We start from the raw sequence: 26,126 nt of genomic DNA, 5'->3' as shown, positions 1-26,126 counted from the left end.
CGCAATCGAATACTCTTGCGCGTTAACTATGACGTTTGGCCGCCGCACACTTTCCTTGTGACACCAGTCCGGCAGGTGCACGGGCCCTACCACTCAATCCCACTCGAGTTCAGCTCCAACACCACACTTCTCGACTCCAACATGCATGCTATTCTCACTGTTCTCACTGCTTTTGAATGCATGGAATGACTAAATCTTATACATCAGAAAGAATACGCTAAACAATATTCACCAGCTTTCGGCCCAAATTCATGCTCTGACAAAACCTCGAAGCCCATCGTCAAGCACACTCCTAGTCAATCTGGAATACAGGGGAAATCCACCAGCAAAATTTAGCTGTTCGCGAACCTTGCCTGGGATGTTGTCGCCCATGTACCACGATTTCGTCTGAGGGAAGAGAGTCTTGTCCGACAACCGAGTGATCTCCTCCCGCCATTCCTTCTCAGCCTCATGGGTAGCTTCGCAGTAGTCGATGTTCTCGTCTCGCAATTTCTTCATGGCATCCACAATCCAATCACCTTGGACCTCGACACAAGTGGGACCATTCGAAAACGCCGTTGGTCCCTGTGCACCATAGAGGAAGAAGCAATTCCTGGATTGGTTAGTCGTTGCTATATTTCTGAAGAGATAGGCGCTTACGGAAATCCAGAGAGACTCATGCCCAGGTATGAGTATGTTCCGGTCTCCCATTTGTCGGAGAGATTGATCCCATTAACGTCCTTCAAACCCATGTTCCGCATTCCCCCTGTTACCGAATCAAAACCAGTCGCCAGTGCGATGACATCAAACTCGTGGAGCTTGCCGTCCGATGTTACGATTCCTTTCTCGGTAATCTTCTCAATCGGTGTCTTCTTCACATCAATTACGAAATTTTCGGGTCTATCGAGAATCTCGTAGTAGTTCTGTTCGAGCGACGGTCTTTTGGTGCCAAATGCGTGGAGCGGCTCTAGCGGTGCGAGGATATCCCTCTTCACTGGATCCGTGATTCTTGCCCGAGTTTTCTTTGCCCAGAAATTGTACGCCTCCCGGTTGCCTGCATTGTCGAACAACAAATCCTGATAATTCGCGAGCCAGTACTGGAAGCCTCCAGCCTCCCACAGCTTTTCATAAAATGCTTCACGCTCTTCTGGAGTATCTTCGAGTGTGTCCTTCTTGATAGAGTCATACGGGAAGCCAGCAAAAGTGTTGAGTCTGTCCTTAAATATCTGCTCATACTCCGATTCCTTCCTCTTATCTTGTTCTTCCTTGGTGAGGGATTTCTGCTGCATCGGCAAGCAAAGATTTGGTGTCCGGACGAAAGCTGTAACGGAGGCGGCCTCTTTGGACGTCTCTTGCGCGATCTGTACCCCAGTGGATCCAGTCCCGATTACAGCAATCCGCTTGCCTTTGACGTCCACACCAGCGTCTGGCCAGAAGGAAGAATGGTGAATCTCTCCTTTAAATGTGTCCATACCAGGCCAGTCGGGGAAGTGTCGCTTGGCCGCGAATCCTAACGCCAGTAGCAGATATTTACACTTTGCTTGTCTTCCATCTTCGGTCTGAACGACCCATTTTCCGGAAGGTTTGTCAAACTGGGCACCGACGACACGAGTGTTAAAGGCGCAGTCTTTCTTAATGTTCAACTTGTTCTCGACATGTTCGAAATACTTTCTGAGCTCATCTGTTCCAGGATAACGACACGACCAATACCAATCCTGTCACGACACGTTAGCAATCTTACATGCGAACATAACTGGTCTGTACATACTTTCCATATTTCTGGCATGCTATATTCGTACACTGGAACCTGGCTCTATTTTCGCAGCACAATCAGCAGTCTTCCCGGGGAGAAATCAAGAGAGTTTTACATCAACGCGCGCGCCTGGGTAGCAGTTCCAATGCCAGATGCCTCCGAGCTCCGTTCCAGCTTCGAAGATTTTGCAATTGAAGCCAAGTTTGCGAAGCTTGTGCATCAAGTAGATACCGCCAAAGCCAGCACCTACGATCAATACGTCGGTCTCGAGCTCTTTTGCATAGTTCCCATCGCTTGGCGCGGCCTGCTCCTTGTTCGTGGCGCTGATATCCGTTCGGAATTGGACCATTGTGTCAAAATGGAGAGACTAACTGAAGCAAAAGTAAGTGAAAGAGACAATAGTTAATGAGGATGTTCATCGACAGAGTAGCAGGGGCTCATCACTCCTCCATATATACGTCAACATGCGGTGCCTCCCCTCGTGCAGCATCCTGGGGATCCGCACGCTATGTCGTATTACCGAAACGTGCAAAGAACCGACATGACTCTCAATCGGGACTCGTTCCTAAGTTGCCAGATCCTCTGACAACTCAAACCCCACCCACCATCCTCTTCCTCCGTCTGGCCGGAGCTTGGTGTTCCTGTACCATAGCCTTGCCACTACGTCAGTACAAATTGCACTTGGATGCGGAAGCACTTCCTATCGACGCCACCAGTCAAACACGATATTCCCTAGCATCCGGACGACTAGTGTCACGACCTCGCCCCGCTTTCGCAGTAGTCTGCGGGGGTATGCGCTGCACCCCGCACATTGATATCCCCACGACGAACCGTCCGTCTTACCAGATCCGGTATTTCCGGACATACGAATGACGCCAATACACATACACCTCCTTTGGGGTTCGGTACTGGAAGGGAATGTGATCGTACTTGAGATTTCCATATACCCGACCCGGATCCTGTTGGAGTACTGTGGCTTGTTAATGGTTTGTTATTTCTCAGATTCTGGCCCTCGTGTCAAGGGACCAGACCAAAAGATTTGGTAAGCAGCAAACTCTGTCTTCGTGCGGCCATATGGGTTGCTGATCGATGTTGTCCGTCGTACTACCAGCAATATTCAGGGCCTGGATCGTCTCGTGACCATGGCATCTGACATAGACCGGCTCGTAGTATGGACAGTTTATCGATGCTGTCGGAAGGCAGAATGGAATTATTAGGTAACAGTACCCGTGTAGATGCTTTCGAAACTTCCTTCCTATCAATCACGCGGATACTGGAGACTGCCAGCCTCAGTATCATGGTTCAGCGTGAGATTAATGAGCATATGGTTCAATAGCATAATCAATGTATCGCAACACTTGGATGCTGTTCTTTACTTCTTGTACATTGGATGGCCTTACGTTGTGGAGCTACTCTTCGTCTAACACCCAAATTACACAATTCACAGATCGTCGTTGTCATTGCACGCACTTCCGCCTCTCCAGATGTTCAAGTAGGCCAGATATAGATTCTAACTGTCTTGTCATTTCCTTCTACCAAGTTCTAGCCCAAGAGTTAACGTACATCTAGATCCCACTGGTTGTGATACCTAAAAATGTGCCACACTGCTGATAGACCTTAAACATGATGTCCAGATCTGCTGACCACATCAAAGAATCCTTTCATCGCACTGATCGGACCAGAGTAGTCGAACCCGCACATCCACCTGGCGACCCTCTCCATCGAACATATCCTTGATCTGCTGACCAAGCTTCACCACTCCCTCCAGATGCTCCATCTTATCGTCTCTGAGAATTGTTTCAGAGTCCAATGCGCTCTGGGACCCAGACGAACCAGTCAGCTTTATGAGCTGTAACTGCGGCAACGCCTTGATCTGGAGAAGGTCGACCCCGTGCAGAAAGGGGTCGATTGCGGTCGCCTGCAAGTCGAGTGTCCACAAGTCGCCGGAAGCATTTACCATGGGTGCGTGAAACCCGAGTTCCAGCACGCGGACCCCCGAAAAGCGGGAAAGGGATTGACAAGCGTATGCTGTGTCTTCCTGACCAAGGCGTGCCTGAGGACTAGCGCCTCCGAAATCCAAACCGAGACAGACAGAAGAACAGCTGTTGGTGTCGCGCAACACCAATTTCCGCACGTAGGCCGTCCAGTCGAAGTCGCGGCGTGAACGCGGGCGATCGAGGGTCTTGAAGAATGTTTTCATGGCGGGTAATTTGGCCATGTCGAAGGTGGTTGACCTGACGAGGAAAGAAGTGACTTCTGCCCTCAAGGCACGGCTGACCAGGCACAGGTTGGGCAGGAAGGGCGCCGAATCCATCAAGTGGTGTAGGCGGAACTGCTGATCATGGTCGATGGTAAGATGTGGCCAAGATCTGCATGATACCGATTTGGTATCGGCCAGAAAGTACTCCTCGTAGATCTGGTAACGGAGCTCAAGCGGGAGCTTCATGAATACATGGAACTCGGGCTTGCGTACAAGATCGTCGACGTGTAGTTCTAGCGCCTGTAGAAGGCTGCAGAAGGGGTCGGACATGACTTGATTGGCGCAGGTAGTTGTATCGTTGTTGTAAGCCATGGTATATGTGGTGAAGGTGAAAGTTGGGGTGGAAGGGGGTATGGGTCTAGAAGAGTTAAGTGCGGTTGGATTGTTGACTAAGGCAAGGCTACGCAGGATGAGTGAAGTGAGAAGGGAAGGCAGGTGAGATCGGAAATATATAGACGAACGGTTTATTCGCTCTGGACTCCACGGCTCGACTTTACCTAACATTATTGCCGATCGATACTCATACCGTGGTTCCTCCCATAAATTTTGTTAGGAATAATGGTTGGAACCATCATAACGAAGAATCCTGATGAATTGGGGATTGTCACATAGGGTGGAAAATTGTTCAAAGGTTTCAACTTAGGGAAGGGACCACAGTACCAGTGCCAGTACCAACCCTCTATATTCCTGGCCTGCTCTTGGCATATTGCACTCACCTATCGTGACTCTCTCACTGGAGGAACCACAGGAACGCCTATTCTTTTGGGTATATAGCGTATCCATGCCTGTTGTACAAACGGATAGCCGCAACAAAGTAAGAATGTAGTACAGTAACTCAGTGCAGGAGCTGATATCCAGCTCCTTTACACACAGTAAATATCAGTAAGAGTACACAATGACAGTAACAAAGAGCTGATTAACTATCTCTTGACGACTTGCTGCTCAATGTACTGGTGCGGACGCGTGTTCGAGAGCCCAGGCAGCCGTCGGTTGAGGTTTGGTTCGGTCGTGAACCCTGGATTGCATCGTGAACCTTGGCTGGGTCGTGAAAATTCCTCGATTGACCAGTAATGCTGAATATAGGGACGCCTATACCATGGAAGTACTGCTCGCAAATCAACGATAGAAACCACCGCTAAGGATGTGATGTGGCAACAATGCCGAGTCGAGTTGATTGCCATGAGAACCTTCCAAAGAGCGAAACCGGCGTTCGATGAAGCCGCCAACGCTGCAAGAAAATGATGAGTAGTCGATCCATTTGCAGCTGTCGACGGCTACAACGACATCCCCGAGGCCTAAAAAAACACTCATATGTAGCAGTGTAGGCTTTCGATATGATAGAGCAAGTAGAGAAGTAGTATTCTACCTAACCTATATGGGGACATCGTAGTCGCGCTACCTCTAACCAACATTCCACTACAATAGAAAGCTACCGCAACTCGGTGAAATCAATCAGACTCGTCGTCATCGTCATCGACAACGTCGTCGTCCTCATCGTCGTCAACGGGGACGGGAGGCTTCCTCGTCTTGGGGGTTGGTTGTTTCCGGACCTTCTCCGCAGCAGCTGTCTTCTTGCCCTTGGATTTGGGGTCTTCATCCGCGCTCTCCTCGTCCTCATCGTCATCCACGTCGGGCTCGGACTCAGACTCGTCCTCAGATACGTCGTCCTTGGCTTTGCTGGTCCGCTTGGTCTTCTTCTTTGGTGCTAGTGTGGAGGTTAGGGATGGGACTTGTACGATGTGATAGCATTGAGCAGAAAAGCAGTTGAAGGAAACTTACGAGGCTCTTGCTCAGAGGCGTCCTCAGAGTCGAAATTGGAGCCTTCTGATTCGGCGTACCTGTGGAGATGGTGGTTAGCGCATACATGCAAACGAATAGTATAGACATAAGACATTTAAAACTCGTTTGTGGAAGACAGCGCAACAGCCGAGTAGATGTATTTGACAAATTTACATCGTCGACGACTGTGAGACGGCGTGCGACAAGTCTCGTTGCTTGACGAGGCTGACGGCTGCCTTTCGACGGCTGCGCAGCTACAACGACGTCCGATGGCACAAAACGAAAACATGCATCCAGGTGCGTGAGGATAGGCGACCACAATGCGCAAAGATTCGCGCGAAACGGGCACAGTCGCGACATGAATAGCACGATGACATGACGTCAAGGAAGCGTCGCAATCACTTACTCCTCCTCAGACTCAGACTCGTCGGACGGGAGGGCAACGAGCTCCTCCTCCTCTTCGGCTTCTTGCTTTCTCTTGCGTGTGGACATTGTGATGGGGTTGGGTGGGCGAAAGAGGTGTTTTGTGGTGAGGTCAGGCTGGAGGTGAGCAGTGAGCAAGGAGTGGATAAACAGCGAGCGGGGCCGGTAGACTACGTACCCTTTGAGTAGGAGGCTGGGGGCCAGCAAGGGATTTGCTTCTTGTGCTAAGTTAGGATGCCGTGGTCAGCCAATCGTTGTAGTCGTTGACATCACCCGCAAGCCGGGCCAGGCACCGCGGGCTGTGGTGTTGGTTGGTGCTGCAGGTACATGGACCGTATGGACATGTTTGAGTCAGCTGGTGGATGTGGAATGCGATGCACCTCTATTCTCAATGCACATGTATGCTTTTCGATTGAAGTGAGAAGTAGTGACGTAGCATGGGTGTGTACGGTGGCTTAAGAGTCTGATGGTCTGGGTCACGCATCACGCTGAGGGTTCGACCCATCCAGTCTTGAGGGGAAACCACAGCATCTAAGCATAGTGGAGACAAGTAGCACTAATTCTAATGGTGATCAGAGTGGTCGACTAAACCATTCGGTCCAGTCACCAAGGTGAGAGTGCCGAGGTCCCCCCGCCGCCTGAACCATGCATGCTTCGCTGCACCTCGACACTCTCCAACATTCCCACTCACTCCCAAATCGCGTCAAGCCATGTCTGCTGCCACGACGGCGCAGGCTCGAATCCCCCGCCTCAAAACACTCGGATCCAGCTACACGTACCAGTCGGCAACCACGAAACGAAAAGCCCAGCCCGCGCCCGCCCCGCGAGTGCAAGCAGAGCGGCCAAAATGCTGCGACGAGCCGAACGTCGGCACTGACGAGGAAGGAGCCATCTGCTATAACTGCGGCCATGTCTTCCAGGAAAGCGCCATCGTCTCCGAGGTCACGTTTGGCGAGACTGCAGGCGGAGCGGCCATGGTCGAGGGCGGCTTCATTGGCGAGAACCAGCGCCATGCCAACTCCATGGGCGGCACCATGCGCGGGCTGGGGGGCATGGGCAGCAGAGAGCACGCCGAGATGAACGGCAAGAGCGAGATCCAGAAGCTCGGCCACGCGCTGAACGTCTCGGAGAGGATCCAGAACCAAGCCATTGGTTGGTATAAACTCGCCATGGGCCACAGCTTTGTCCAAGGCCGTCGCATCCGGAACGTTGCCGCCGTGGCCATCTACATGGCGGCGCGGAGACAGCCTGAGAACACGCTCATGCTCATGGACTTGGCCGAGAAGGTGCAGGTCAACGTCTGGGCCCTCGGAGACACGTACAAGTCGTTCCTGAAGATGCTCCGAGAAGAAGACCCAGCACAGCTGATCGGCAACAAGGCCGTCCAGGAGATCGAGCCCCTGATGCTCAAGTACTGCCGCAAGCTCGAGTTCAACGAAGCATCCCACAAGGTCGCCGACGACGCCTGCAAGCTGCTCAAGCGCATGAGCCGAGACTGGATGGTCCAAGGTCGTCAGCCTGCTGGCCTCTGCGGGGCGTGCATCATCCTCGCTGCTCGCATGAACAACTTCCGCCGAACCGTCCGGGAGGTCGTCTACGTGGTCAAGGTCGCCGACTCCACCGTCAACCACCGTCTGTACGAATTCAAGGCGACACCCAGCTCTGCCTTGACCGTCAACCAATTTCGAGAGTTCGGCCAGAGGTTGAAGGTGAAGACCCTACCACCTGCCATCTGGAGGCGCGAGAAGAAGGAAAAGAACAAAGAGAGAAGGCAGAGACGGTCGGCGGCTGGGCTGACTGCTGAAGAACTCGAAAATTCGGACGGCGAAGTTGTGGAGCAGGCGAGCAATGGCGAGACTGGGGCTAATCCAAACACTACACCAAGGGCGCCGACGAGGACGAGTGAGAGGCGCAAATCGAACCAAGGCACGGCTCAGACCACCACTTCTCAACCAGCATCTCCTGGGACGCAGGATACCGACACACAAGACCTAGGCGCGGAGGCTCTCACAGCCGAGACTGGAGCTGAGCTAGACTCCCTTGGCTCTGCGCTCGCGCTGAACTCCCTTACTGCTGCAGTCGACACAGCTGACACAGACGACGTCGACGATGAAACGTTCGTCATGCCAAAGAAGCGCGGCCGGCCCCCAAAAGTGCGTGAAGTCGTGCCTGTATCTGAAGAGGATCTCGAGATCGAGCATGAAATCGAGTCTGAAATTACACACGCAATCAAGGACTGGGAAGCCATCTTCAAGAAGTTCGCCGACAACGACGACCACGAGCTGCTGAAGAACACCGGCCTCGTGGCCGCCAACATGGCCCAAGCCTGGATGCCCAAGAACAACGTCAACCTGGACCCCGACATAGGCGACGACGAATTCGAAGACGACCCCGACGTTGCCACATGCATCCTCGCCCCCCACGAAGTCCGCATCAAAGAGCGTATCTGGATCACCCAGAACGAGGACTGGCTGCGCGACCAGCAACAGAAGATGCTTGCCGCCGAACTCGAACTCGCCCTCGACAAGCCCAAGAAACAAAAGCAGAAGCGCAAACACACCCAGATGGGCGACGGCAGCGTCCTCGGCGGCGAACCCGCCGCCAGTGCAGCAGACGCCGCGCACAAAATGCTCCAGAAACGCGCCAAAACATTCAGCAACGCTATCAACTACGACAGACTCAAGGACATCTTCCCAGGCGCTCAGCCGGTTTCTACGCCGTCTGGCAGCGGCCAAGGCGCCAGCCCCGCTGCGTCGCAAGTCACGCCCGCGGCAACGGTTGTCCAGGGCGTGGATGAGGATGCCGAGGGTGAGGAGGAGGAGTACTACGAAGAGGCGCATGAGGAGGAAGAGTTTGACGACCCGGCGCAGTATGGCGAAGATGACGAAGGCTTCGGCAATGATTACGAGGAAGAGTACTGAGATCCTATTCTCACCATTTTTAGATTTGAGGTTGGTCTTTTTTAGGGCATGTTCATAAAAGTTTCACGTTCTGGGTGGTCTTAGGAGAGAAAATTACTGGATATCACATTATAGTTTGGTCAGGCTTGGTATGGCATAGCATGGCATGGCTACTTTGAGCGCCTAGGCGTTTTTTCACGGGTTTTGGTTTGCGCAAAAGGGATTTGACATAGTCATTGTGACTATATTACAGCGTTCATTGGGGCTACATTGTTAGAGATACCCCGCTTGCTGGACACAGCATAGCATATTATAGAATTTCACAGACAGTATAGGGAATAGAGTCCATCACCCTCTCAGGGTACTTCTTATGATAGACTTGGAGATGTCTTCGCATTGAGGCAGTTACAGAGTGTAATACAGAGTAATCCCCATCAAAGACAGCCATCCATATCTAGCTACGCAACCTCCTCGCCTAGCATCTCCACCTCATCACTCCCCATCTCCGTCAGAACATCGCTAGTTGCCGTAAGCGGACTCCCACCATCATCTTCATCTTCCCTCCCAGCCCACGAGCCAGTCTGCTAAACCATCTTGCCCCCGCCCATACCATCCAGCGTCCCGTCCGCCCCCATCCCGCTCCCATCGCCCTTCCACCCATGGCTGAAGACCTCGAAGTTGTCATCCACAAGCCAGTTCAGGTCCTCACTCTCAGGACGCAACGTCCTCGCCAGTCCCTGTCCTGCCTTGGGGTAATGCGCAGGTGGATCCGTGTCGTAACCATCATCCTCCTCGTACTGGTTGCCGGCGAGGTCCATGGTGGTGCGTGGCTGGTTGGAGCGGATTTCGCCGAGGAGTTGGGCTTCGGTGGGGTCGACTGGGGGGTGGTGTTGGGGCAGCGCGTGGCCGTTAGGCGGTGGGTACTGTGGGAGTTGCTGATGCGGCGGGGGTAGGCGTTGAGGGGCGAGGGGAGGGGGTTGGTGGTTGCTTGGTGTTGCGGACTCAGGGACTAGGTCTTTGACGTTTTGGGGGAAGATGGGGAGCTCTGGGTGGCGGATTGTGGCGTATAGGAGAAGGGGAACGAGCTTGTGTTGGGGGAGGGTTGAAAAGTATGCGCGTCTCTAGGGGGTTGTTAGTATGTGTGTGATTGACGACGCGCAGTCCAAACGTACCTGGTCTATCGAGAGGTTTTCTGCTGCGACGAGGTCTTCCGTTCCTTCCACGACATGCTGCGTCACCCGTTGGCATGGTCCGCACAACCACTCCTTCTCCAGCACAGTGACTACCTCGCTGCTGATAGGCGGGTTGTGGCAGAACTGATGGTAAGCAGTGTTGCAGGAATCGCAAAAGACGATGCGGTTATTCGTTGGGTCCGTGTCTCGGTTACATGTTTTGCATTTTGCAGAGAGCAGCGTCTTGGTCGACTTCCTCCGCTTGGACCCCTGAGCTGGTTCTGGGATGGTTGGGACGAAGGAGACAGGCTTGTTCACGTTGCGACCAGATTTTGTGCGCGTGGGTAGCGGCGTGTACGAAGATGAGATATCGGAATCCTCGTCATCGTCCTACAGCACGTCAGACATGGTCGGCTCATTCATAGCGTGTCCACTCACATCACTCTCCTCTTCCTCGCTCTCCTCAGAGCGCTTCCTCTTACCACCCCGCCTTCCGCCTCGCCCTCTGCCACCTCGTCCGCGCCCTCTTCCAGACCCTCGCCCAGACGTAGCCGGCGATGCGCCCGCATCAGACTTCAGCGCACTCGGCGTTCCAACTCTGCCCCCTCTTCCCCTCCTGCCACTATTGGGAACTGGCGGGGGAGTTGGCAGCTTGTCGCTAGTAACGTAGGCTTGCATGATCTCCGCCTTCTTCGCCTCGAATGCAGCGCTGCCAGAGGCATGACTGCCGCCCGTGCCATGGAGCCTCTCGAGAATCGCAGCAGTAGAGGCCGAGAATTGGTGGAAACTAGGGCCTCCCGCCGCGCCGTTGTTTGCTGGAAACGTTGACATTTGCGCTGACCATGCGGGTGGCATGGATGCGGATGGATGTGGAGTTTGGGCGGACATATTGGCGGATGCGCCAGCCGTGTTTGGCGCGCCGTTACCAGTGGCAGGATAGTCGTACGGGGGATTTGGAGGGTTCATCTTGCTGATGAGACCCTTGCGACTGACTATTCGATGCTATAGATAACTTTCTCGCGCTCTTGCGCATTGTGGGAATGTAATTGAAGTCTGCATGCCAAAGAGCTGCGTCTACAGAACGCACGAGCCAGAGGCTAGACATTCAAAGGAGCCAATGACAGGAAACGGCGGTGCGACCTCCATCTCATCCAAACGGTCTGCTCCACTTTCTGCTCTTGCATGCACACTGAAATGCGAAGAGTCTCATTCTGTAATGTTACATGTTGTTGTACACTCACATGATCTAGACTGGTATTTGCGATGAGTACGAAATTTGTCTGAGTTTGGGTTGCTCGGGTAGCTCGGGTATGGAGAAAGCAGGAAGTGCTACGCGTCCTATTACTGTGCCACCCTCACTACGCATTCACACCCTCTCCGCAGCTCATACCAATTTCCACATAACGGTTTCGCTCGAACACTCCAACTCAACTCACTCCAACTATTCAAGAAAATCATGCCGTCATGTACACTACACCTGCAGAACTGCTTTTCAAATGTTCGACCAAATACCAATGCAACACCTCTAGGCGACCACGCCTTCACTCCGAAGCCCATCAATGTCTTCTTTGCTCATCCCCAATGTGTCTGCAAGGATTTCGTTGGTGTGTTGACCAAGCGTTGGTGGGGGCAGTCGAATGCCGGGCTTGGAGTCAGACCACTTGACAGGAGTGTTGACGAGCTTCATGGGTCCGCATGCTGGATGTTCCACTTCCTTGACCATATCGCGGGCGAGTACTGTACTTCGTTAGCCAAAGTTCCATGTCAAAGCAGAATAAGACTGCCAAACATACCATGTTCGTGATTCAAGGTGCTCTGCACATCGTTGATTGCGGCGTAAGCTTCTTTTGTCAGTTTTCGACTTCAGCATATAGGTGAGAGTCTACCTACGCATGCCTGAACCTTCCAGGACCTGAAGCCATTCCTGCGTACTCTTTTGTCGAGTTATATTTTCGATGAGGTCTTCTAGCGTATTTCGGTTCTGTACACGTAAAGCATTTGTTTTGAAACGTTCGTCTGTTGTCCATTCCGGCTTGCCAATCTTATTGCATAGGACGCCGTACAGACGGTCGTTGCCGCCTCCAATGAGGATGTCTCCGTCGGCTGTCTTGAAGGCTTTGTATGGAACGATGGATGCTGTAAGGTGTTAGCTTATCTTTGGCGATCAATCGGTGTGGATTAACGGACGATGCGATGTACCCCATCTACCAGTGTCTTTTTGGCCACTTATGAGACACGAACTGGCGATGTTTGCGAGTGTGGCAACTTGACAATCACTGAGCGCAACATCGATGTGCTGGCCTCTACCAGTCTTCATTCGACCTAGAAGGGCTGCCATGACTGAGTTGGAGGTGTAGAGCCCAGTGGTAAGGTCAGTAACTGCGACTCCGACCTTAACTGGAGGTCCATCGCGTTCACCGGTAATGTGCATCAAGCCAAACTCCCTAGAATCGATTAACACCGCGTTGACTGAGAGAACTCTACACGTACGCTTCGACCATGACATCGTAACCAGCTCTGTTACTGTATGGTCCTGTCTGTCCGTATCCGGTGATACTCGCGTAAATGATGCTTGGGTTGATCTTTGACACTGTCGCGTAGTCCATATCATATTTGGCAAGTGAGCCAGGTAGGTAGTTTTCGACGAGCACGTCGCACTCCTTGACTAACCGGTGTAGGATGTCAACACCGGATGGGTGTTGGAAGGATAGACCTATCGATCGTTTATTGCGGTTTACCTAGCTTACGTCAAATCTTGAATTTAGAACATACTCGACGGAGACGACATACACCAAGATAGTATGCGCTCTCTCCCGGCCCTTGTTGGTCGTTTGTATACTTGGCGTACGGCGGTCCCCATGCACGAGTATCATCTGTATGTGTGATTAGCTCCCCTGTATATGTCGTGAAATTGCAGTCATGCGTACCTCCTCTTGTGGGATGCTCAATCTTGATCACGTCTGCTCTGACTTGGTGTTAGTATGCGTGCATCGAACGTGCCAACCTTGGATGTTGACCATACTGGACTTTCCATCGCGTACCCGAGGTCTCCAAGAATTTGCGTGCAGTATGGCTGCATTCAGGTTAGACCAGTGTTTTCTTGGTATGTAGCTCTCACGTACACCAGCCAACACTCTTGTCATATCAAGCACCTTAATCCCAGCCAAGGGCAGGTTGGATCCATCTGCACTCGCTGTTGCAGCAGTTGCGAGAGTCCTTGTTGCGTTGTGACTAGACCAGTTGAGTCTGGAGCTCCGCAACAACGGCTGGAATGCTCTCCTTGAGTTTTTGATCATCATTTTCGATATTTCGACCTCAAAATAAATGATATTGTGAGGAGGTGTTTTGGTGACGGAGATGGAGCTCCCCGCAATTGGACGGCTGGACGCGAAATTGCGGAGTCCGAAACCGAGGCACGCGGAGCTCCTTCCCCCACCATCACTTGCATCTGCCAATAACGAAACTCATCATGTTTACCGGCCTCGTTGAAACAATCGGCAGTAAGCAACATCATAGGCGGTTGACTTGCGCGACTCGGCTGATCATGGCTAGCTGTCGTGGCCCTCGAAGAACTCGACCAGACGACCTCGGGAGGCGGCGGCACGTCATTGACTATTGAGGCGGAGGAAATTCTTGGAGATGCACACATGGGAGACAGTATCGCCGTCAATGGTACGCGGACACCTACTTCAACTCAATACAGGCTAACTGAATTGTACAGGCACATGCTTGACGGTCACCGAATTCGACAAGAAGTCGTTCAAGATTGGCTGCGCTCCTGAGACACTGCGCCGGACAAATCTGGGGTCGCTGAAAAAGGGCTCCAAAATCAACCTCGAGCGCGCTGTCTCTGCGAACACGCGCATGGGCGGGCACTTCGTACAGGGCCACGTCGACACAATTGCGACAATCCAGTCCGTGACTCCTGATGGGAACGCCCTCACCTTCCGCTTCAAGCCCCGAGACCCGGCTGTGCTGCAATACATTGTCGAGAAAGGTTACGTCACAATAGATGGGGCTAGTCTGACAGTGACCAAGGTTGAGGATGGCCCTGAGGGATGGTGGGAGGTCATGCTTATTGCCTACACACAAGAGAAGATCGTTACGGCGAGCAAAAAGTCTGGCGAGGACGTCAATGTGGAGGTTGATGAGGTCGGGAAGTACGTGGAGAAGAGCGTGGCGGGATACTTCGAAGGGTCTGCGAACGGCGAGTTTGCGATATTGGAGAAGATGGTCTCGAAGCTCGTGGACGAGAGGCTGAAGGCTTTGGGAAAATGAGCTAGGCATACGTCAGCGCGGATGTGATATGGCTGCACTTGCCTGAGTGCTAGGGCACGAAAGAGTGTGCAATGTCGCAGCTCAAGCTGCCGTTTCGAGCACAGAGGGCCTATTGGGTTTCAGAACATATGTCTTCCCCCAAGGCTAGAGATTCAGCTGTCTGTTATATATAGATGTACAAAGTGATCCTCATTGGCATGGCTATATCTGTTGCCTGGTACATGGATTGCCGGGGCTGGCGGGTAAAGTGAGGCGCAGCGTTACACATTGATCTCGACATATATAAACCTCATACTGTCAATCGTGTCCTCTCTCTTTCTCTTGATGGTTGTCCCCAAATCCCTCTGCGATGGACTGTCTGCACGAGTGCCATGGTGGACACTACATGAATCCGCCTAACCCGTATCGGCCGGTCATTATCCTCAACACAATATTACGCCACCGGGAGACATGCCTTCTCAGTTACGGACACACTTCATTGTGCGGTTGATTGACCGGTATTTGCTCGCTGCTTACAATGCAGAACTAGCTTCGTCCGTGGTGGAGCAAGGCTAGGCAGAACACCTCTCATGAGCGTGTGGACGCATTAGCGAAATGCATACAGCAGCGTCATGGGCTTCCTGAATATTGAGTTTGCCTGGGGGGTCGAACAAGAACCGTCTTTCATTCAGGTCTTCTTACCTTATCGTTCCAGTCTGGAGCCGGAAACGCGCTTCCGTCTCACCCAAGACTACACCTTTTTCTAGCCAACACGACACAAACACCTGGAACCCCCAATTCTGGGATCGTGGGGAACCAGGGTTGGCATTAAACACACCCAAACAGACAACTAGCGAGAAAGAGAAAGCAACAGCTGGGGTGACCTGCAATTGGTAAGACGCAGTGGCTGGCACCGATTGGTTTCCCCGTCGCCGCCTACGGCTGCAGAACCACGTCAATCGTCAAGGCGTGCGACGATCAACACGAGACACACATTTCCAGCGCTGCTGCTTTGCTGATTATCATCCTCTCTTTCTTCTATCTTCTGGTCTCAAAAGTATGCGCCGCTAGTTACGTTTTCTTTTCGGTTGAAGTCACCCATCATGCGTCCCACCATGGACTGGCGACTTCTCGAGTACGCCAAGGAAGCGGAGGATACAGCTTCAGGCCTCCATGTCTTTCTTGGCGAAATTCCACAGTTTCGCAAAGACATCACGGGTTACATTGCTGAACTCTTCGCCATATCCAACGCTCTACACGTACTACATGAAGCACTCGAGCCGGCACACTATGGAAGGTACTCAGGCCGGATCTTGAAGGACCTAGAAGTTTGTCTTCCAAGCTTAGGACACACTCTCGATGATGTGCGCGACATGTTCAGCAAGAAGAACGGTAGCCGCCATGCTGCTCCGGGAGCATTTCCGGGTACCCCACCCTATACGTTGATCTGGCAGGACGCACTTGCGGACATGAAAGCTCAGGGCATATCTTTTCCTGTGAGGCTGGAGCTCTTCAGAACGTACCTGCAAGGAATGGAGGACGCTTTGAAGGGGTAAGTAGCAGAACGATACATACTTGTATGAGCTAACGGTAAGCAGTGAGGAGGATGAGGAGGAGATCTTGCAGATCAGGGCCCGTTTGTCGAAGCTGTTGAAGAACCAAGAACCTCTTGATTCGTACTTCAGCAGACTCTCAACAAATGGGCATTCCGGCAGTCATGCGAAAACACCAAAACCTGCTTCTCCAAAAGTTTCCCGACCCAATATTGAACGGTATTCCACATACCCGGCTTATAGTCATATCCCACCACCAGCACCGGCGCCTCCGCCTCCACAGTTCTCTCAACTCGGAATTGCTCCAACTTGGGGTGGCGTCATCGGAGACATACCATTCGTGCCGCCACCAGTGCCGGAGATTCCCCAATCACCAACGTACTCCACAGCCTCATCGCATTCTTTCTCAACTCATTCCACTGATTCGGGAGAAGCAGTCGCTCACTGGTCGATGAAGATATTCGATGGACGCCATTCTTCCACGCCATTCCACACACTTGGAGATGCTACCGTTTGTCTCGGAAGAGACGAGCCACGAGTCATTGAGATGTTGGATGACGATAGATTTGAGAGAGTGTTGGAGTTACCATTCGAGGCCACCAACGTCTGGGTAAGGCTGTATTGGAGGTCTGACGACAGTCGCGCCAGGATACTCTTCCTCACTATGGATCCTACCGGACGCCGCATGAGATACTGCTTTCCGTTGACTGGATTGAAAGTGATACGTTCAGAGTCTTGTCTGCAGCTTTGCCGTGTTAACCGCAAAGATGGACAGCTCGACCTGTGGGCTAGGCTCCGGTTCACCTTGTATGAACGTATGTATTTCTGTGCAGGGATGGATATTGCTCGGCTGATACCTTCAGGGATGGTTCTCTTCTACTGCACCGTTGTCGCCATGAAGCGTCAAGACCAAAGTGGTATCGCTGATGGCCTAGAGGATTTCTTCACGCCCGGAGAGAGGATTGAGTTCAGCGGGTAAGCTATCACTGTTCTGTGTAAGTATGCTCCTAGCTAACATATCAAAGCGAAATTACTGACAGCAGATACCTCCACGCATTTCGCATCTACCGTGACGAAGACTCGGGCTGCGTCCGCTTCGAAGCAACACCTCGTCGCGGTCCGCTGAAGACGATTCCCATCTGGACAGCCTTCGTTACGCAGCACATCAGAAACGGCCATTGGATGAAGCGTGTTGGCAATGCGACGATTCAGTTTCGAGACCTGCATCCGTACGTCTTCTGTGAAGGATACAAGGTACCAAAAGGGTCCACAGGCAGATACCAATTGACTTTTACTACGCCTGAAGGTATGTTTTCAGAGTCTGCAGCCAAGAGCGCATGCTGACAACACAACTCAGACGCGAGAAACTTTGTGGAACGATTTCATCGCATCAAAACGCGGTAATGGTAGCAAGAACCGATAGTGCCTTTACGCTGCGTTTGACCATTCCCGCCGAAATTGGCCGCATTGATATGAACTTGTCAGCTCGCTGGAGTAGGAAAAACTGTTTACGCGGTGGATTATGACTTGACGACCAAAACAAACTTGACGACTAAACGACTAAACGAAGACATGAGGAGGGCGGTTTCTGCTATGCGCAAGAGATACCCCTCGCAGCGGCTTTCTTTGAACCTTTGTAGATTGATATTGGTATCGCGTTCTCAAGTTGAACAAGCGTGTCTGTCTTATAACTTATCTATCTTGCACACAATACGAGTTGATCAGTGCATGAAATGGCTCTGTTAGAGACGGCAAAAAGCAAGCCATATCCACGTGCCCAGCGGCATTACCTGCCGCAATTCTTACGTCAAAGCCCCATTGGGTCTGGCGTTGTAGCGGTAAAGAAGTAGGAAAAGGCCAGTGCACTCTTGTCGGTGCATCCACCAACTAGCCTCTCCGTAGCGGGGCAGGGTCTGCGACGTCGAAACCAAAATTTCCTAATCTCTCTCTCGCGTTAATAGCAACGCCAGATTCAGTCCTCGCACTTCCTTCCTCTCCTCCCCTTCTACCTCCCCTCTCTTCGCTGACCTTTCTTCCCTCTCTCTCGTCAACATGGCAGAATCCAAGGGCGACGGCCTCGCTGGCATGGCGCATTCTGAGGCGCATTACTTCAACAGGTTCGTAGTCCACGAGACTTGAATGCCGGAATGATTTGCTGACTTTTACGCGTACAGCTACAACCACCACGGTCCGTATCAATGTTGTACATGGGCGGAAACATGACTAACGCGCGCATGCAGGTATCCACGAGGAAATGCTGGTGTGTACTACTCGATCCTGCAGCTGCTGTCGTAGCTCTCACGATACTGGATGGTTGGCTGACTTTGAGGGAACAGAAAGATGAAGTCCGTACCAAGAGCTACCGCGACGCCATCTACCAGAACCCCCACCTGTTCAAGGACAAGGTCGTCCTCGATGTCGGATGTGGAACAGCCATCCTCAGCATGTCCGCGCTCCCTACAATCTGCTACGACATATTGCGAACTGGTACTGACAGCTTGATGTAGGTTCGCTGTCAAGGCAGGTGCTAAGCACGTCATCGGTGTCGACATGTCGACCATCATCGAGAAGGCCAAGGAGATCGTCGCTGTCAACGGCATGTCGGACAAGATTACGCTGCTCCAGGGCAAGATGGAGGAGGTTGTGCTGCCATACGACAAAGTCGACATCATAATATCAGAGTGGATGGGCTACTTCCTGCTCTACGAATCTATGCTGGACACCGTTCTCTACGCGCGCGACAAGTACCTGGTCAAGGATGGTCTGATCTTCCCCGACAAGGCTACCATCTTCATGGCTGGTATCGAGGACGGCGACTACAAGGAGGAGAAAATTGGCTGTGAGTCTTGATTCCTTTTACTCTCACTATTTTCCATGCTGACAAGCCAGTCTGGGACAACGTCTGGGGCTTCGACTACTCCCCCCTCAAGGCCACCGCTCTCACAGAGCCCCTCGTCGACACCGTCGACATCAAAGCCGTCGTTACCGACCCCTCGCCCGTTATCACACTCGACCTGTACACATGCACAGTCGCCGACCTCGCCTTCCGGAGAACATACGACCTCAAGGTCCGCCGCAGCGACTTCGTCCACGCCGTCATCGCCTGGTTTGACATTGAGTTCGCTGCCTGCCACAAGCCCATCCGCTTCTCGACTGGCCCCCACACAAAGTACACTCACTGGAAACAGACCGTCTTCTATCTCAAGGACGTCCTGACCGTCGAGGAGGGCGAGAGCATCACCGGTGTTCTGGACACCAAGCCCAGCGAGAAGAACCACCGCGATCTCGACATCGCGCTTTCGTGGAAGCTGGAGACAGAGGACATGCACAGGCAGGCATCGGGCGATGCTTCATATAAGATGTGCTAGTTCGTCTTGTATATGGCAGACTTTTCGAAAGTTTCTTTTCTTTTTAGCCTCGTGATAGATTACTGCAAAGGCTCGGCGTTGGATGGGGGGTTTCGGATAAAAATCTAGGGTAGCATGAGCATGTCATGAGTTACGAAAGAAGGGACCAAATGTTACAATTGGGAATTCCTCCCCTACAAACAAAACAACTGCACATTCATCTAAGAGGAAACATCGTGAGATGAGGATGGAGGTTGAAAATTGATTGTGACATTTCGAAGATACGCAAAAGAGGATATAATAAACAAGCGCGTCCCATCCAAAAGCAGATGGCTAACCAAGAAAAAAGCAGATGTTGGAAAGACCAACCCGACCCAGCATTATCCAAGGATTATATAAAGAAACGCCTCCCAATGCAGAGTCATCCCACATAATCATCTATCCCTCGCAAACATCTCAATCGTCGTCCCCAAAAGCCAATCGACCATCGGGATCCACCCACTTCTTCGTCTTAAGCACCCTCATCTTCTTGATAGGACTGGCAGATCTAGTATGCGCCTCCCTCTCAAACGCCTCCAGTCTCGCCCTCAGCATATCGTTATCGCGCTCAAGCTCATCGATACGGTCCCTCAGTTCCGGATCCGGGTCTTCGTATACTTTGATCTCGTCCTTCATCTGTGCCTTTGTCGCGCGGATGACGACGTCGATCTTGGAATCGATATGTGCTTGTTGATTGTCCTGCTCGTTGTCTAATGCAGACTGCCAGCGTCTCCGCTCTTGGTCGACGGCTGCTTCCATTTCGAGATAACATTCGTCGCGAATTTCTTGCTCGAGATCGACCATGTGGTCTTCTGCTGCGCGCCAGGACGCCTCTGCAGCTTTTCGCCGCGAGGTTTCTTCTGTGAGACGCAGGGCGAGGACGTCGATTTCGGCGGTTAGGCTTGCGATTTCGGTATTGGAGGCTTCGAGCTCTTCGGGTCCGCCGAAGGGCGTGTTGCGGCCTGATGAACCTGCCATGCTCTGCGACTTGAGGTGTGCGCTGGAGAGGATGGCAGAGGTTGTGGAGGGGATGCGAGGGACTGTTACTTCGCGGGCGAGGGCGGAGTAGCGTAGGATCTGGGAGGTGGCGTTGAAGTCGCCTTGTGGGTCGGCTGTGACAATCATGATAGACTTTTGCGGTTGATGGTGGAGATGTGTTTGGCGTGTGGAGCTTGGAAAAGAGTTCGAGAAGAGGAGCTCGGTCAGTTTACACTGGCGGAAGGGCACGACGGTCTATGGATACGTAAGTATTTGGTACCATTTCAGCAGGGGTGGGAGTATGTACCTTTGAGCCCTCTTGGTAGTCAGACTGCATTTGCATGCACTGACCAAGATACATGAGAGACTCGTTAATCTTGCCAGCTTCGGCGAGTGTAGCACCAGCAGTCTTTGCATTTCGAGCACGCTCAGATCCAGCCAAGTCAACAATGGTGAGAGCGCTGCTTGACCAAGGGCCGTTGTGCTGCGCGTCTCGCTTCTTGACATCGACACAGAAGAAGCCGTGACTTCTGGAGGAGACAGCATTGCTGCCGGTGCCTGTGACTTTGCGCTCCATGAGACCCGTCTCGAGCACCATCATAGCCTCCTCGAAGCTGCCGCAGATGATCTTTGTGAGACCGGCGACGACCTTTCGATCAGGGCTTTGCTCAGTGCTTTTGAACAGCAACGCTCGGCGCTTAACGTCAGGGCGTTGTTTCTTCATCGCGTTCCCAGTCAGGAGATCGAAGATACGGTCATTGTACACTTCGTACATGGATATTACAATAGCGTACTCAGCGCTTGAGTCTGTTGGTATATCGATGTCGGCGACGGAAGGCGTTTGTGGTAGGGTCGAAGGGCGTGGGATCTTATGCGATCGAGCGCCACCTGTACTAAGGAAAGAGCTGTAGTCCTTTTTGCTGGTGAGTCTATGTTAATTGCCGATGTAAAGAAGTACTAACCGGCAAAGGAGTCTGGGCTCGAGACAGGGGCCGTTCAGACTGGTTGTCGCCATACATGGAGTCCAGGTAGGCGGTTGCTGTGAACATGTGCGCCTCAGACACGTCTGCTGCCGCAAGAGATGAGAAGGCAGGTGCGCCATAGAAGGACTGCACTAGCTGTCCCTCGCAGCTCTGGAACAGGACATCGAGAGACATCTGGACCAAGCCGCGCTGAGACTTTGTTCCGAGAATCGTGTGACTCTGCGCAAGTCAGTATGGGCGCTCTCCTATCTGTGGTGTTTCAGGTGTCCGTACCTTTCCCGAGCCAGACACGCCCAGTGTGGCGAGCAATCCATCCCGTCCGTGGTGGCCTGGTGCGCCCAATACACCCTCGACCATAGGAACAATGCCTGTGCTCTTGAACAGCTCTATTTGCCGCGCATCTTCCTCGAACACCTGTGTGAAGGCGAATCGCTCAACCGCGCGCTTGCGGTTGTCTTGTGTAGGTGGCCTTATCGTGATGTGTGTGGGATGGCTGTTCTCGCGTTCCTCGACATTGAGGAATCTTGCGCCGGCGTTGATCGAGGGGCGCAGGCGCAAGAAGACGTCGAACAGCGAGCTCGAGGGGCGAGTGGGAGGATCCATTGTAACCGCGTTGGACTTTGGGTGGAGATGTGGTGGAGTAGCAGACTGCGACGGTGCAACAAGCCAGACTATGGTGGAGCTTATGCATAGAGCAATAAGCCGTTTGCGTCGTGGTTGCCCTAGTGACCGTCGATCCCGATAACGCGACTTCCCCACGCAATCATATGACAGCCTCTTCTCCCCACATATCGGTAGAGCAAGACTCCTTCGCAGATCACACCAAGATGAATCATGTTCCAGACGGTATGCTACTCGCTATCGCGACTTGGCCGAAACGTGTCAGCTCGACCAACATCAATCTTATCTCTCCCATCAAAGTGTCTGAAAGATTGCATCCACACGATCTGCCCCTTCTCCACGGCAGTATTAATCTGACAACAACACACGTCAAGCCTTTTGTTGATAGCTTTGTCTCCTCTAAACTGGACACGCACAACTATGATGGATGCGAGGACACTGAACATGTTCATACGTGCGATCCTATCCGCCAATATCTTCCGCATATGCTCAACGTACAGTGGCGGCAGATACACCCAGATGCTGTTCTGGCACGAACATCTCATGAGGAGCAGAGAGATAGCGCATAGAGTATAGCTTGTATTCTCACTCGGATGACCCCTTACATGAACAGTGGGAGCACCGGTAACCGCCTGCGAACTTCCTATAAAAGACATGGGGGGTGATGTTTGCATCGTCAGTTTCATCGGAAGAAATTCAAATGTGTGTGACCGCTGTTGAGGGAAGACGTTCGCAGCATGTTCTGTAAGTATCACTGCGGACGTATTAGTCGTGTGCTCACCTAATGTGGATCATGTCCACAAGTTGGCGATAGGTCATGACGTAGCACTCGAATTGAACAGGCCTGTGCGAACGATGCAGAAAGACCACGAAACCGACCAAATCAGGACGGATCGAAGCAGGGAATCAGCGATGATGAGCAGTGATGTGGGGGTGGAGGTGGAAGTGGGTCAATATCACCAATCGAGGCGGAGTACTAGGACGGAAACACACGAATGCCCTACTTTAGACATGGACATGTCAGAACCGCATGTTCGGCGCCGTTGAAGAGACCGTTGTGCTAACAGTTTGATAGGCCTGGTGTATCGGCGCGATGACCTTCTGTTTGTATTGTGTAGTGTGATTGGTTTGACCTTGCGAGAACACATTAGTTCTTCCTCACTTACGAGGCATTTCATCACATGCGTGTGATGCTGTGGCTGGCTTGCCCCGCTAGCTGCAATGTGACGCAATACGAAACTGGGTAGTCGCACCTTTACGCGTTATTCAGGAAGCAAACAAAGCTCACCACGCCCTCCCAACTTTATGATCTCTCTTCCTCCCATTCCTACCTCCTACTGAAATTCTCAAACTCAAAATGACTACCGGGGGTGTAGTCTACAGAGATCTTCTGGACATTCCGGACGAGGGTCCCATTGTGCAGGAGGGGGCAACGACCACCGCAGGAAGGACGACCACTGCGCGGCAGACGACCACCATACTAGATGCGCCTACAGACAGCCATGCGCTAGCTTTGGAAGCAGCAATGTCTGCTGCGCCGGAAGACAAGGGTACTGCGCAGATTGCACACAATGAAGAGGTGCTGAATTTGGGATGGAACGAGCCGAAGGAGGCGGTAGCGAGCCCGCTCGTTGGAGGCCTATCCAACGAGGACCTATGGCTGTTGGTTCGAAGATTCAACAATGTGAGTCAGATACAAGAAGTTCGTCACTGAGTTTACAGCTAAACAACATAGCAAATGTATCACGTCAAGGAGATTCCACACGCACCTCCAGGAGGGCTGGATCTCAATATTGCAGATGAAGAAGAGTTCTCGCCAGACAAGCTGCGTGCCAACATTGAGCGCTTGTATATGACGATTGTAAGTCCATTCAGTGTACACGCTCTCTTTCTTGGCTTACCCGACCATAGGGTCTGGGTATAATGGCGTTCGGAAAGCACATCGCTCGACTACGCTCATGGCGGGAGACACGCCGTACTGCCTGGTTCTGCACTGCATACTTCCTAGCCTGGACTTTTGATCTGATCATGCCTTTGGTCTCAATTACGCTCGTCACTCTTGTTGTTCACCCGCCCGCTCGGGATATTATGTTTCCTCCAGCCCCCCTGGCTCTTGTCAGTTCTTCCACAGGAGGAGTTCAGAAGCCCAAGGCTGGTACTCTCGGTAGTACTGATAGTGCGACTGGAGCACCGGAGAACCATAAGGGTGAGGCTGTTGAACAAGAAGCGTCTAATTTTGTCAATGGTATTGCTTCTGTGGCCCTCGCAAGCGCTACAGGTAAACACCCCCAGGGTGAACCCTCACACGATACCGGTGATTCCATTCCAGACCCAACCTCGATAGCTGTTGGTGCTGCGAATGCAAAGGACAATACTGCTGGTGGCAAAACTTCCAAGCATCATGACAAGACCAAGGTTCCAATGGAAACTGCAATGTGGACCAAGATGCGCCCCATCATGCACGGTATCGCTGATGTGACTGACACTTGGGAACGCTTTGCGAAGTAGGTTCTGTTCATGAATATTCTACAACTTATACTAACTCTTCCATAGTATGCTGTCTCCAACTGCGCCGTTCCCAAAGAACAAGTACCGCACTCGTCTCGCCGGTTGTGTTGCACCTCTTGTCCTCGTTTCCTTGTTCGTCAGCTCGTACATGTTCACCAAAGGCGTCACTTTTGGCGTCGGCTTTGGCTTTTTCGGAGATCCTGTTCTACAACGTGGTTTTGCTCTGCTCAACCGTAAATTTCCTCACTGGCAACAGCTCCTCGAACTGCGCAACACGCTTCTCAAAGGTGTTCCCACCAATGCACAACTTACGATTACACTGCTCCGTATTGGCGAGATCAACAAGGCTCCGCTGCCGCCACCACCTCGCAAGAATGAAGCGCCACCCGAAGTACCTGTTGATATCAGCGATCAGGAGCTTCGAGCTACAGGGGCAGACTGGCCACTCAACGCAACGCAAGAAGAACTTGACGAAGCCATGGCGCACGATCCAACCACTGCTCATGAGACTGGCGGCCACGATATCGACCAGGCCAAAAACGGCAAGCACGGCAAAAAGGGCAGTAAGATACTCAACTTCTTCCGTTCAACTGCCAAAGGCGGCGTTGAAACATCTATTGGCGCGGATAAAGTCAAGGCAGCCGTTGGGTCCACGCACGCAAAGGACCGGCTCGGCGCCGTGCCCCCCAAGGATATGGATCTCACATCTGGCCCTGTAGATTTCAAAGCACGCTTCAACGGCAAGAAAGGCCATATATACATTACCTCGAAAGCGACCATTCCATGCATGGCTTTTTCGACCGACTCCACAATCGAAAAGATTGGTACGACAGAAAGAGAGGATCTGCATCCGTTGTGGACCATTCCCATTGGCGAGATCAGCGAGCTCAAGAAGCAGGGTGGATATGGTTGGAAGGCAAAGTTGGTGATTGGGTGGGCTATGAACAGGGAGGTTGCCGATGCACTGGAGGTTGTTGACCGACGAGGGAATATGACGAAGATTACAGCGATACCCCTAAGGGATGAGCTGTTCAATCGACTGTTGTCAATGGGTGGGCAGAAGTGGGAGTGTTGGTAGTGGTTGGATGTCTACAAGCTGGAAGGAAGTTCATTGTTAGGAACGATGGGGATGATAGGGACCCGTGGATGGATTCAGGGTGATTGAATGATTGGTTTGATGGCGTTGAGGTGGTATACCTAGGACATTTCTAGCTCCTCATGTGCATTGATTCGAAGGTGTTTGGATGATGGCGAAGAACTCAAAGTGTAACTGCGCAAAACAATATCTATTCAAAAACTGGTGTGAACACAAATGACCGTGATTCGAAACTACCAAAGAAGATGTTCAATGCACACTTGCAACCCTTGTCGTTAGACGTTCATGATCACCCATAGCACTGTCGGTATTGTTTTTAATTGGTGCAGCTAGAAATACACATTATCAATAATAGTGTTGGTTTCTGTCTTTGGTACCATATTCTCTGGAACGATCACCCGGAAGAAGTCCATAAAAACTCACGATACCGAGATTAGGTAAGAGAAAGCAAACTACAGCTCGATGACACATCATTATG

At 52.2% G+C, this 26,126-nt stretch overlaps 11 protein-coding genes across 11 annotated transcripts; 5 read left to right on the top strand and 6 right to left on the bottom strand.

The window, feature by feature from the left end:
• Positions 1–249: 249 nt before the first annotated feature.
• Positions 250–2,081, bottom strand: P153DRAFT_281948 (FAD/NAD(P)-binding domain-containing protein; the record flags this gene model as incomplete). Its single annotated transcript, XM_033663165.1, has 4 exons — positions 250–592; positions 640–1,694; positions 1,748–1,792; positions 1,848–2,081. The coding sequence occupies 4 exons, from the start codon at positions 2,079–2,081 to the stop codon at positions 250–252; spliced, it is 1,677 nt and encodes a 558-aa protein (XP_033527620.1).
• Positions 2,082–3,380: 1,299 nt separating this feature from the next.
• Positions 3,381–4,304, bottom strand: P153DRAFT_428261 (uncharacterized protein; the record flags this gene model as incomplete). The annotated part of the gene is made up of 1 exon (XM_033672711.1): positions 3,381–4,304. The coding sequence occupies one exon, from the start codon at positions 4,302–4,304 to the stop codon at positions 3,381–3,383; it is 924 nt and encodes a 307-aa protein (XP_033527619.1).
• Positions 4,305–5,282: 978 nt separating this feature from the next.
• On the bottom strand, positions 5,283–6,548 carry P153DRAFT_152300 (uncharacterized protein). The gene is made up of 3 exons (XM_033662205.1): positions 6,373–6,548; positions 5,772–6,311; positions 5,283–5,697 (listed from the first exon to the last, which is right to left on the bottom strand). Exons 2-3 carry the CDS (start codon positions 6,129–6,131, stop codon positions 5,422–5,424), a joined length of 636 nt encoding a protein of 211 aa, XP_033527618.1. The 5' UTR covers positions 6,132–6,311; positions 6,373–6,548; the 3' UTR covers positions 5,283–5,421.
• Positions 6,549–6,702: 154 nt separating this feature from the next.
• P153DRAFT_363444 (BRF1-domain-containing protein) lies at positions 6,703–9,432 on the top strand. The gene has a single exon (XM_033667379.1). It carries the CDS (start codon positions 6,905–6,907, stop codon positions 9,113–9,115), a length of 2,211 nt encoding a protein of 736 aa, XP_033527617.1. The 5' UTR covers positions 6,703–6,904; the 3' UTR covers positions 9,116–9,432.
• Positions 9,433–9,678: 246 nt separating this feature from the next.
• P153DRAFT_381668 (uncharacterized protein) lies at positions 9,679–11,232 on the bottom strand (the record flags this gene model as incomplete). The annotated part of the gene is made up of 3 exons (XM_033670061.1): positions 9,679–10,215; positions 10,267–10,656; positions 10,705–11,232. 3 exons carry the CDS (start codon positions 11,230–11,232, stop codon positions 9,679–9,681), a joined length of 1,455 nt encoding a protein of 484 aa, XP_033527616.1.
• Positions 11,233–11,511: 279 nt separating this feature from the next.
• Positions 11,512–13,453, bottom strand: P153DRAFT_152189 (CAIB/BAIF family protein). Its single transcript, XM_033662204.1, has 8 exons — positions 13,308–13,453; positions 13,194–13,231; positions 13,057–13,139; positions 12,757–13,004; positions 12,454–12,710; positions 12,157–12,402; positions 12,060–12,107; positions 11,512–12,003 (listed from the first exon to the last, which is right to left on the bottom strand). The coding sequence occupies exons 1-8, from the start codon at positions 13,343–13,345 to the stop codon at positions 11,792–11,794; spliced, it is 1,170 nt and encodes a 389-aa protein (XP_033527615.1). The 5' UTR covers positions 13,346–13,453; the 3' UTR covers positions 11,512–11,791.
• A 282-nt stretch (positions 13,454–13,735) lies between these two features.
• On the top strand, positions 13,736–14,843 carry P153DRAFT_331766 (Lumazine-binding protein; the record flags this gene model as incomplete). Its single annotated transcript, XM_033665480.1, has 3 exons — positions 13,736–13,766; positions 13,819–13,938; positions 13,988–14,843. The coding sequence occupies 3 exons, from the start codon at positions 13,736–13,738 to the stop codon at positions 14,542–14,544; spliced, it is 708 nt and encodes a 235-aa protein (XP_033527614.1). The 3' UTR covers positions 14,545–14,843.
• Positions 14,844–15,638: 795 nt separating this feature from the next.
• P153DRAFT_372890 (uncharacterized protein) lies at positions 15,639–17,480 on the top strand (the record flags this gene model as incomplete). Its single annotated transcript, XM_033669427.1, has 5 exons — positions 15,639–16,075; positions 16,122–16,891; positions 16,940–17,051; positions 17,102–17,382; positions 17,434–17,480. 5 exons carry the CDS (start codon positions 15,639–15,641, stop codon positions 17,478–17,480), a joined length of 1,647 nt encoding a protein of 548 aa, XP_033527613.1.
• Positions 17,481–18,128: 648 nt separating this feature from the next.
• Positions 18,129–19,444, top strand: P153DRAFT_282258 (S-adenosyl-L-methionine-dependent methyltransferase; the record flags this gene model as incomplete). Its single annotated transcript, XM_033663185.1, has 6 exons — positions 18,129–18,193; positions 18,251–18,264; positions 18,317–18,336; positions 18,413–18,522; positions 18,584–18,915; positions 18,966–19,444. 6 exons carry the CDS (start codon positions 18,129–18,131, stop codon positions 19,442–19,444), a joined length of 1,020 nt encoding a protein of 339 aa, XP_033527612.1.
• Positions 19,445–19,585: 141 nt separating this feature from the next.
• Positions 19,586–22,243, bottom strand: P153DRAFT_152360 (kinesin). Its single transcript, XM_033662206.1, has 4 exons — positions 21,697–22,243; positions 21,403–21,642; positions 20,748–21,353; positions 19,586–20,695 (listed from the first exon to the last, which is right to left on the bottom strand). The coding sequence occupies exons 1-4, from the start codon at positions 22,024–22,026 to the stop codon at positions 19,880–19,882; spliced, it is 1,992 nt and encodes a 663-aa protein (XP_033527611.1). The 5' UTR covers positions 22,027–22,243; the 3' UTR covers positions 19,586–19,879.
• Positions 22,244–22,983: 740 nt separating this feature from the next.
• Positions 22,984–25,655, top strand: P153DRAFT_307813 (uncharacterized protein). Its single transcript, XM_033664676.1, has 4 exons — positions 22,984–23,728; positions 23,780–23,905; positions 23,956–24,548; positions 24,598–25,655. Exons 1-4 carry the CDS (start codon positions 23,402–23,404, stop codon positions 25,628–25,630), a joined length of 2,079 nt encoding a protein of 692 aa, XP_033527610.1. The 5' UTR covers positions 22,984–23,401; the 3' UTR covers positions 25,631–25,655.
• Positions 25,656–26,126: the final 471 nt, after the last annotated feature.

Source organism: Dothidotthia symphoricarpi (assembly GCF_010015815.1).
Source record: "Dothidotthia symphoricarpi CBS 119687 unplaced genomic scaffold P153scaffold_3, whole genome shotgun sequence".
Classification (NCBI taxonomy): Eukaryota; Fungi; Ascomycota; class Dothideomycetes; order Pleosporales; family Dothidotthiaceae; genus Dothidotthia; species Dothidotthia symphoricarpi.
Note: the sequence above shows the minus strand (reverse complement) of the source record. Positions and strands in the feature narration are given on the sequence as shown.

Bases quoted from the DNA above. Each gene is read 5' to 3' on its own strand.
- P153DRAFT_307813 (XM_033664676.1), top strand. From the start codon at position 23,402: ATGACTACCGGGGGTGTAGTCTACAGAGATCTTCTGGACATTCCGGAC. The intron at 23,729-23,779 runs GTGAGTCAGATA...TAAACAACATAG, and splicing joins TGGTTCGAAGATTCAACAAT to CAAATGTATCACGTCAAGGA. The intron at 24,549-24,597 runs GTAGGTTCTGTT...ACTCTTCCATAG, and splicing joins ACTTGGGAACGCTTTGCGAA to TATGCTGTCTCCAACTGCGC.
- P153DRAFT_363444 (XM_033667379.1), top strand. From the start codon at position 6,905: ATGTCTGCTGCCACGACGGCGCAGGCTCGAATCCCCCGCCTCAAAACA.
- P153DRAFT_152360 (XM_033662206.1), bottom strand. From the start codon at position 22,026: ATGGATCCTCCCACTCGCCCCTCGAGCTCGCTGTTCGACGTCTTCTTG. The intron at 21,643-21,696 runs GTACGGACACCT...TGACTTGCGCAG, and splicing joins GCGTGTCTGGCTCGGGAAAG to AGTCACACGATTCTCGGAAC. The intron at 20,696-20,747 runs GTACATACTCCC...ACGTATCCATAG, and splicing joins ACTACCAAGAGGGCTCAAAG to ACCGTCGTGCCCTTCCGCCA.
- P153DRAFT_152189 (XM_033662204.1), bottom strand. From the start codon at position 13,345: ATGCAGCCATACTGCACGCAAATTCTTGGAGACCTCGG. The intron at 13,232-13,307 runs GTACGCGATGGA...ACACCAAGTCAG, and splicing joins CAAATTCTTGGAGACCTCGG to AGCAGACGTGATCAAGATTG. The intron at 12,403-12,453 runs GTCCGTTAATCC...AACACCTTACAG, and splicing joins TAGATGGGGTACATCGCATC to CATCCATCGTTCCATACAAA.
- P153DRAFT_152300 (XM_033662205.1), bottom strand. From the start codon at position 6,131: ATGTCGCGACTGTGCCCGTTTCGCGCGAATCTTTGCGCATTGTGGTCG. The intron at 5,698-5,771 runs GTAAGTTTCCTT...CCTCCACACTAG, and splicing joins CGCCTCTGAGCAAGAGCCTC to CACCAAAGAAGAAGACCAAG.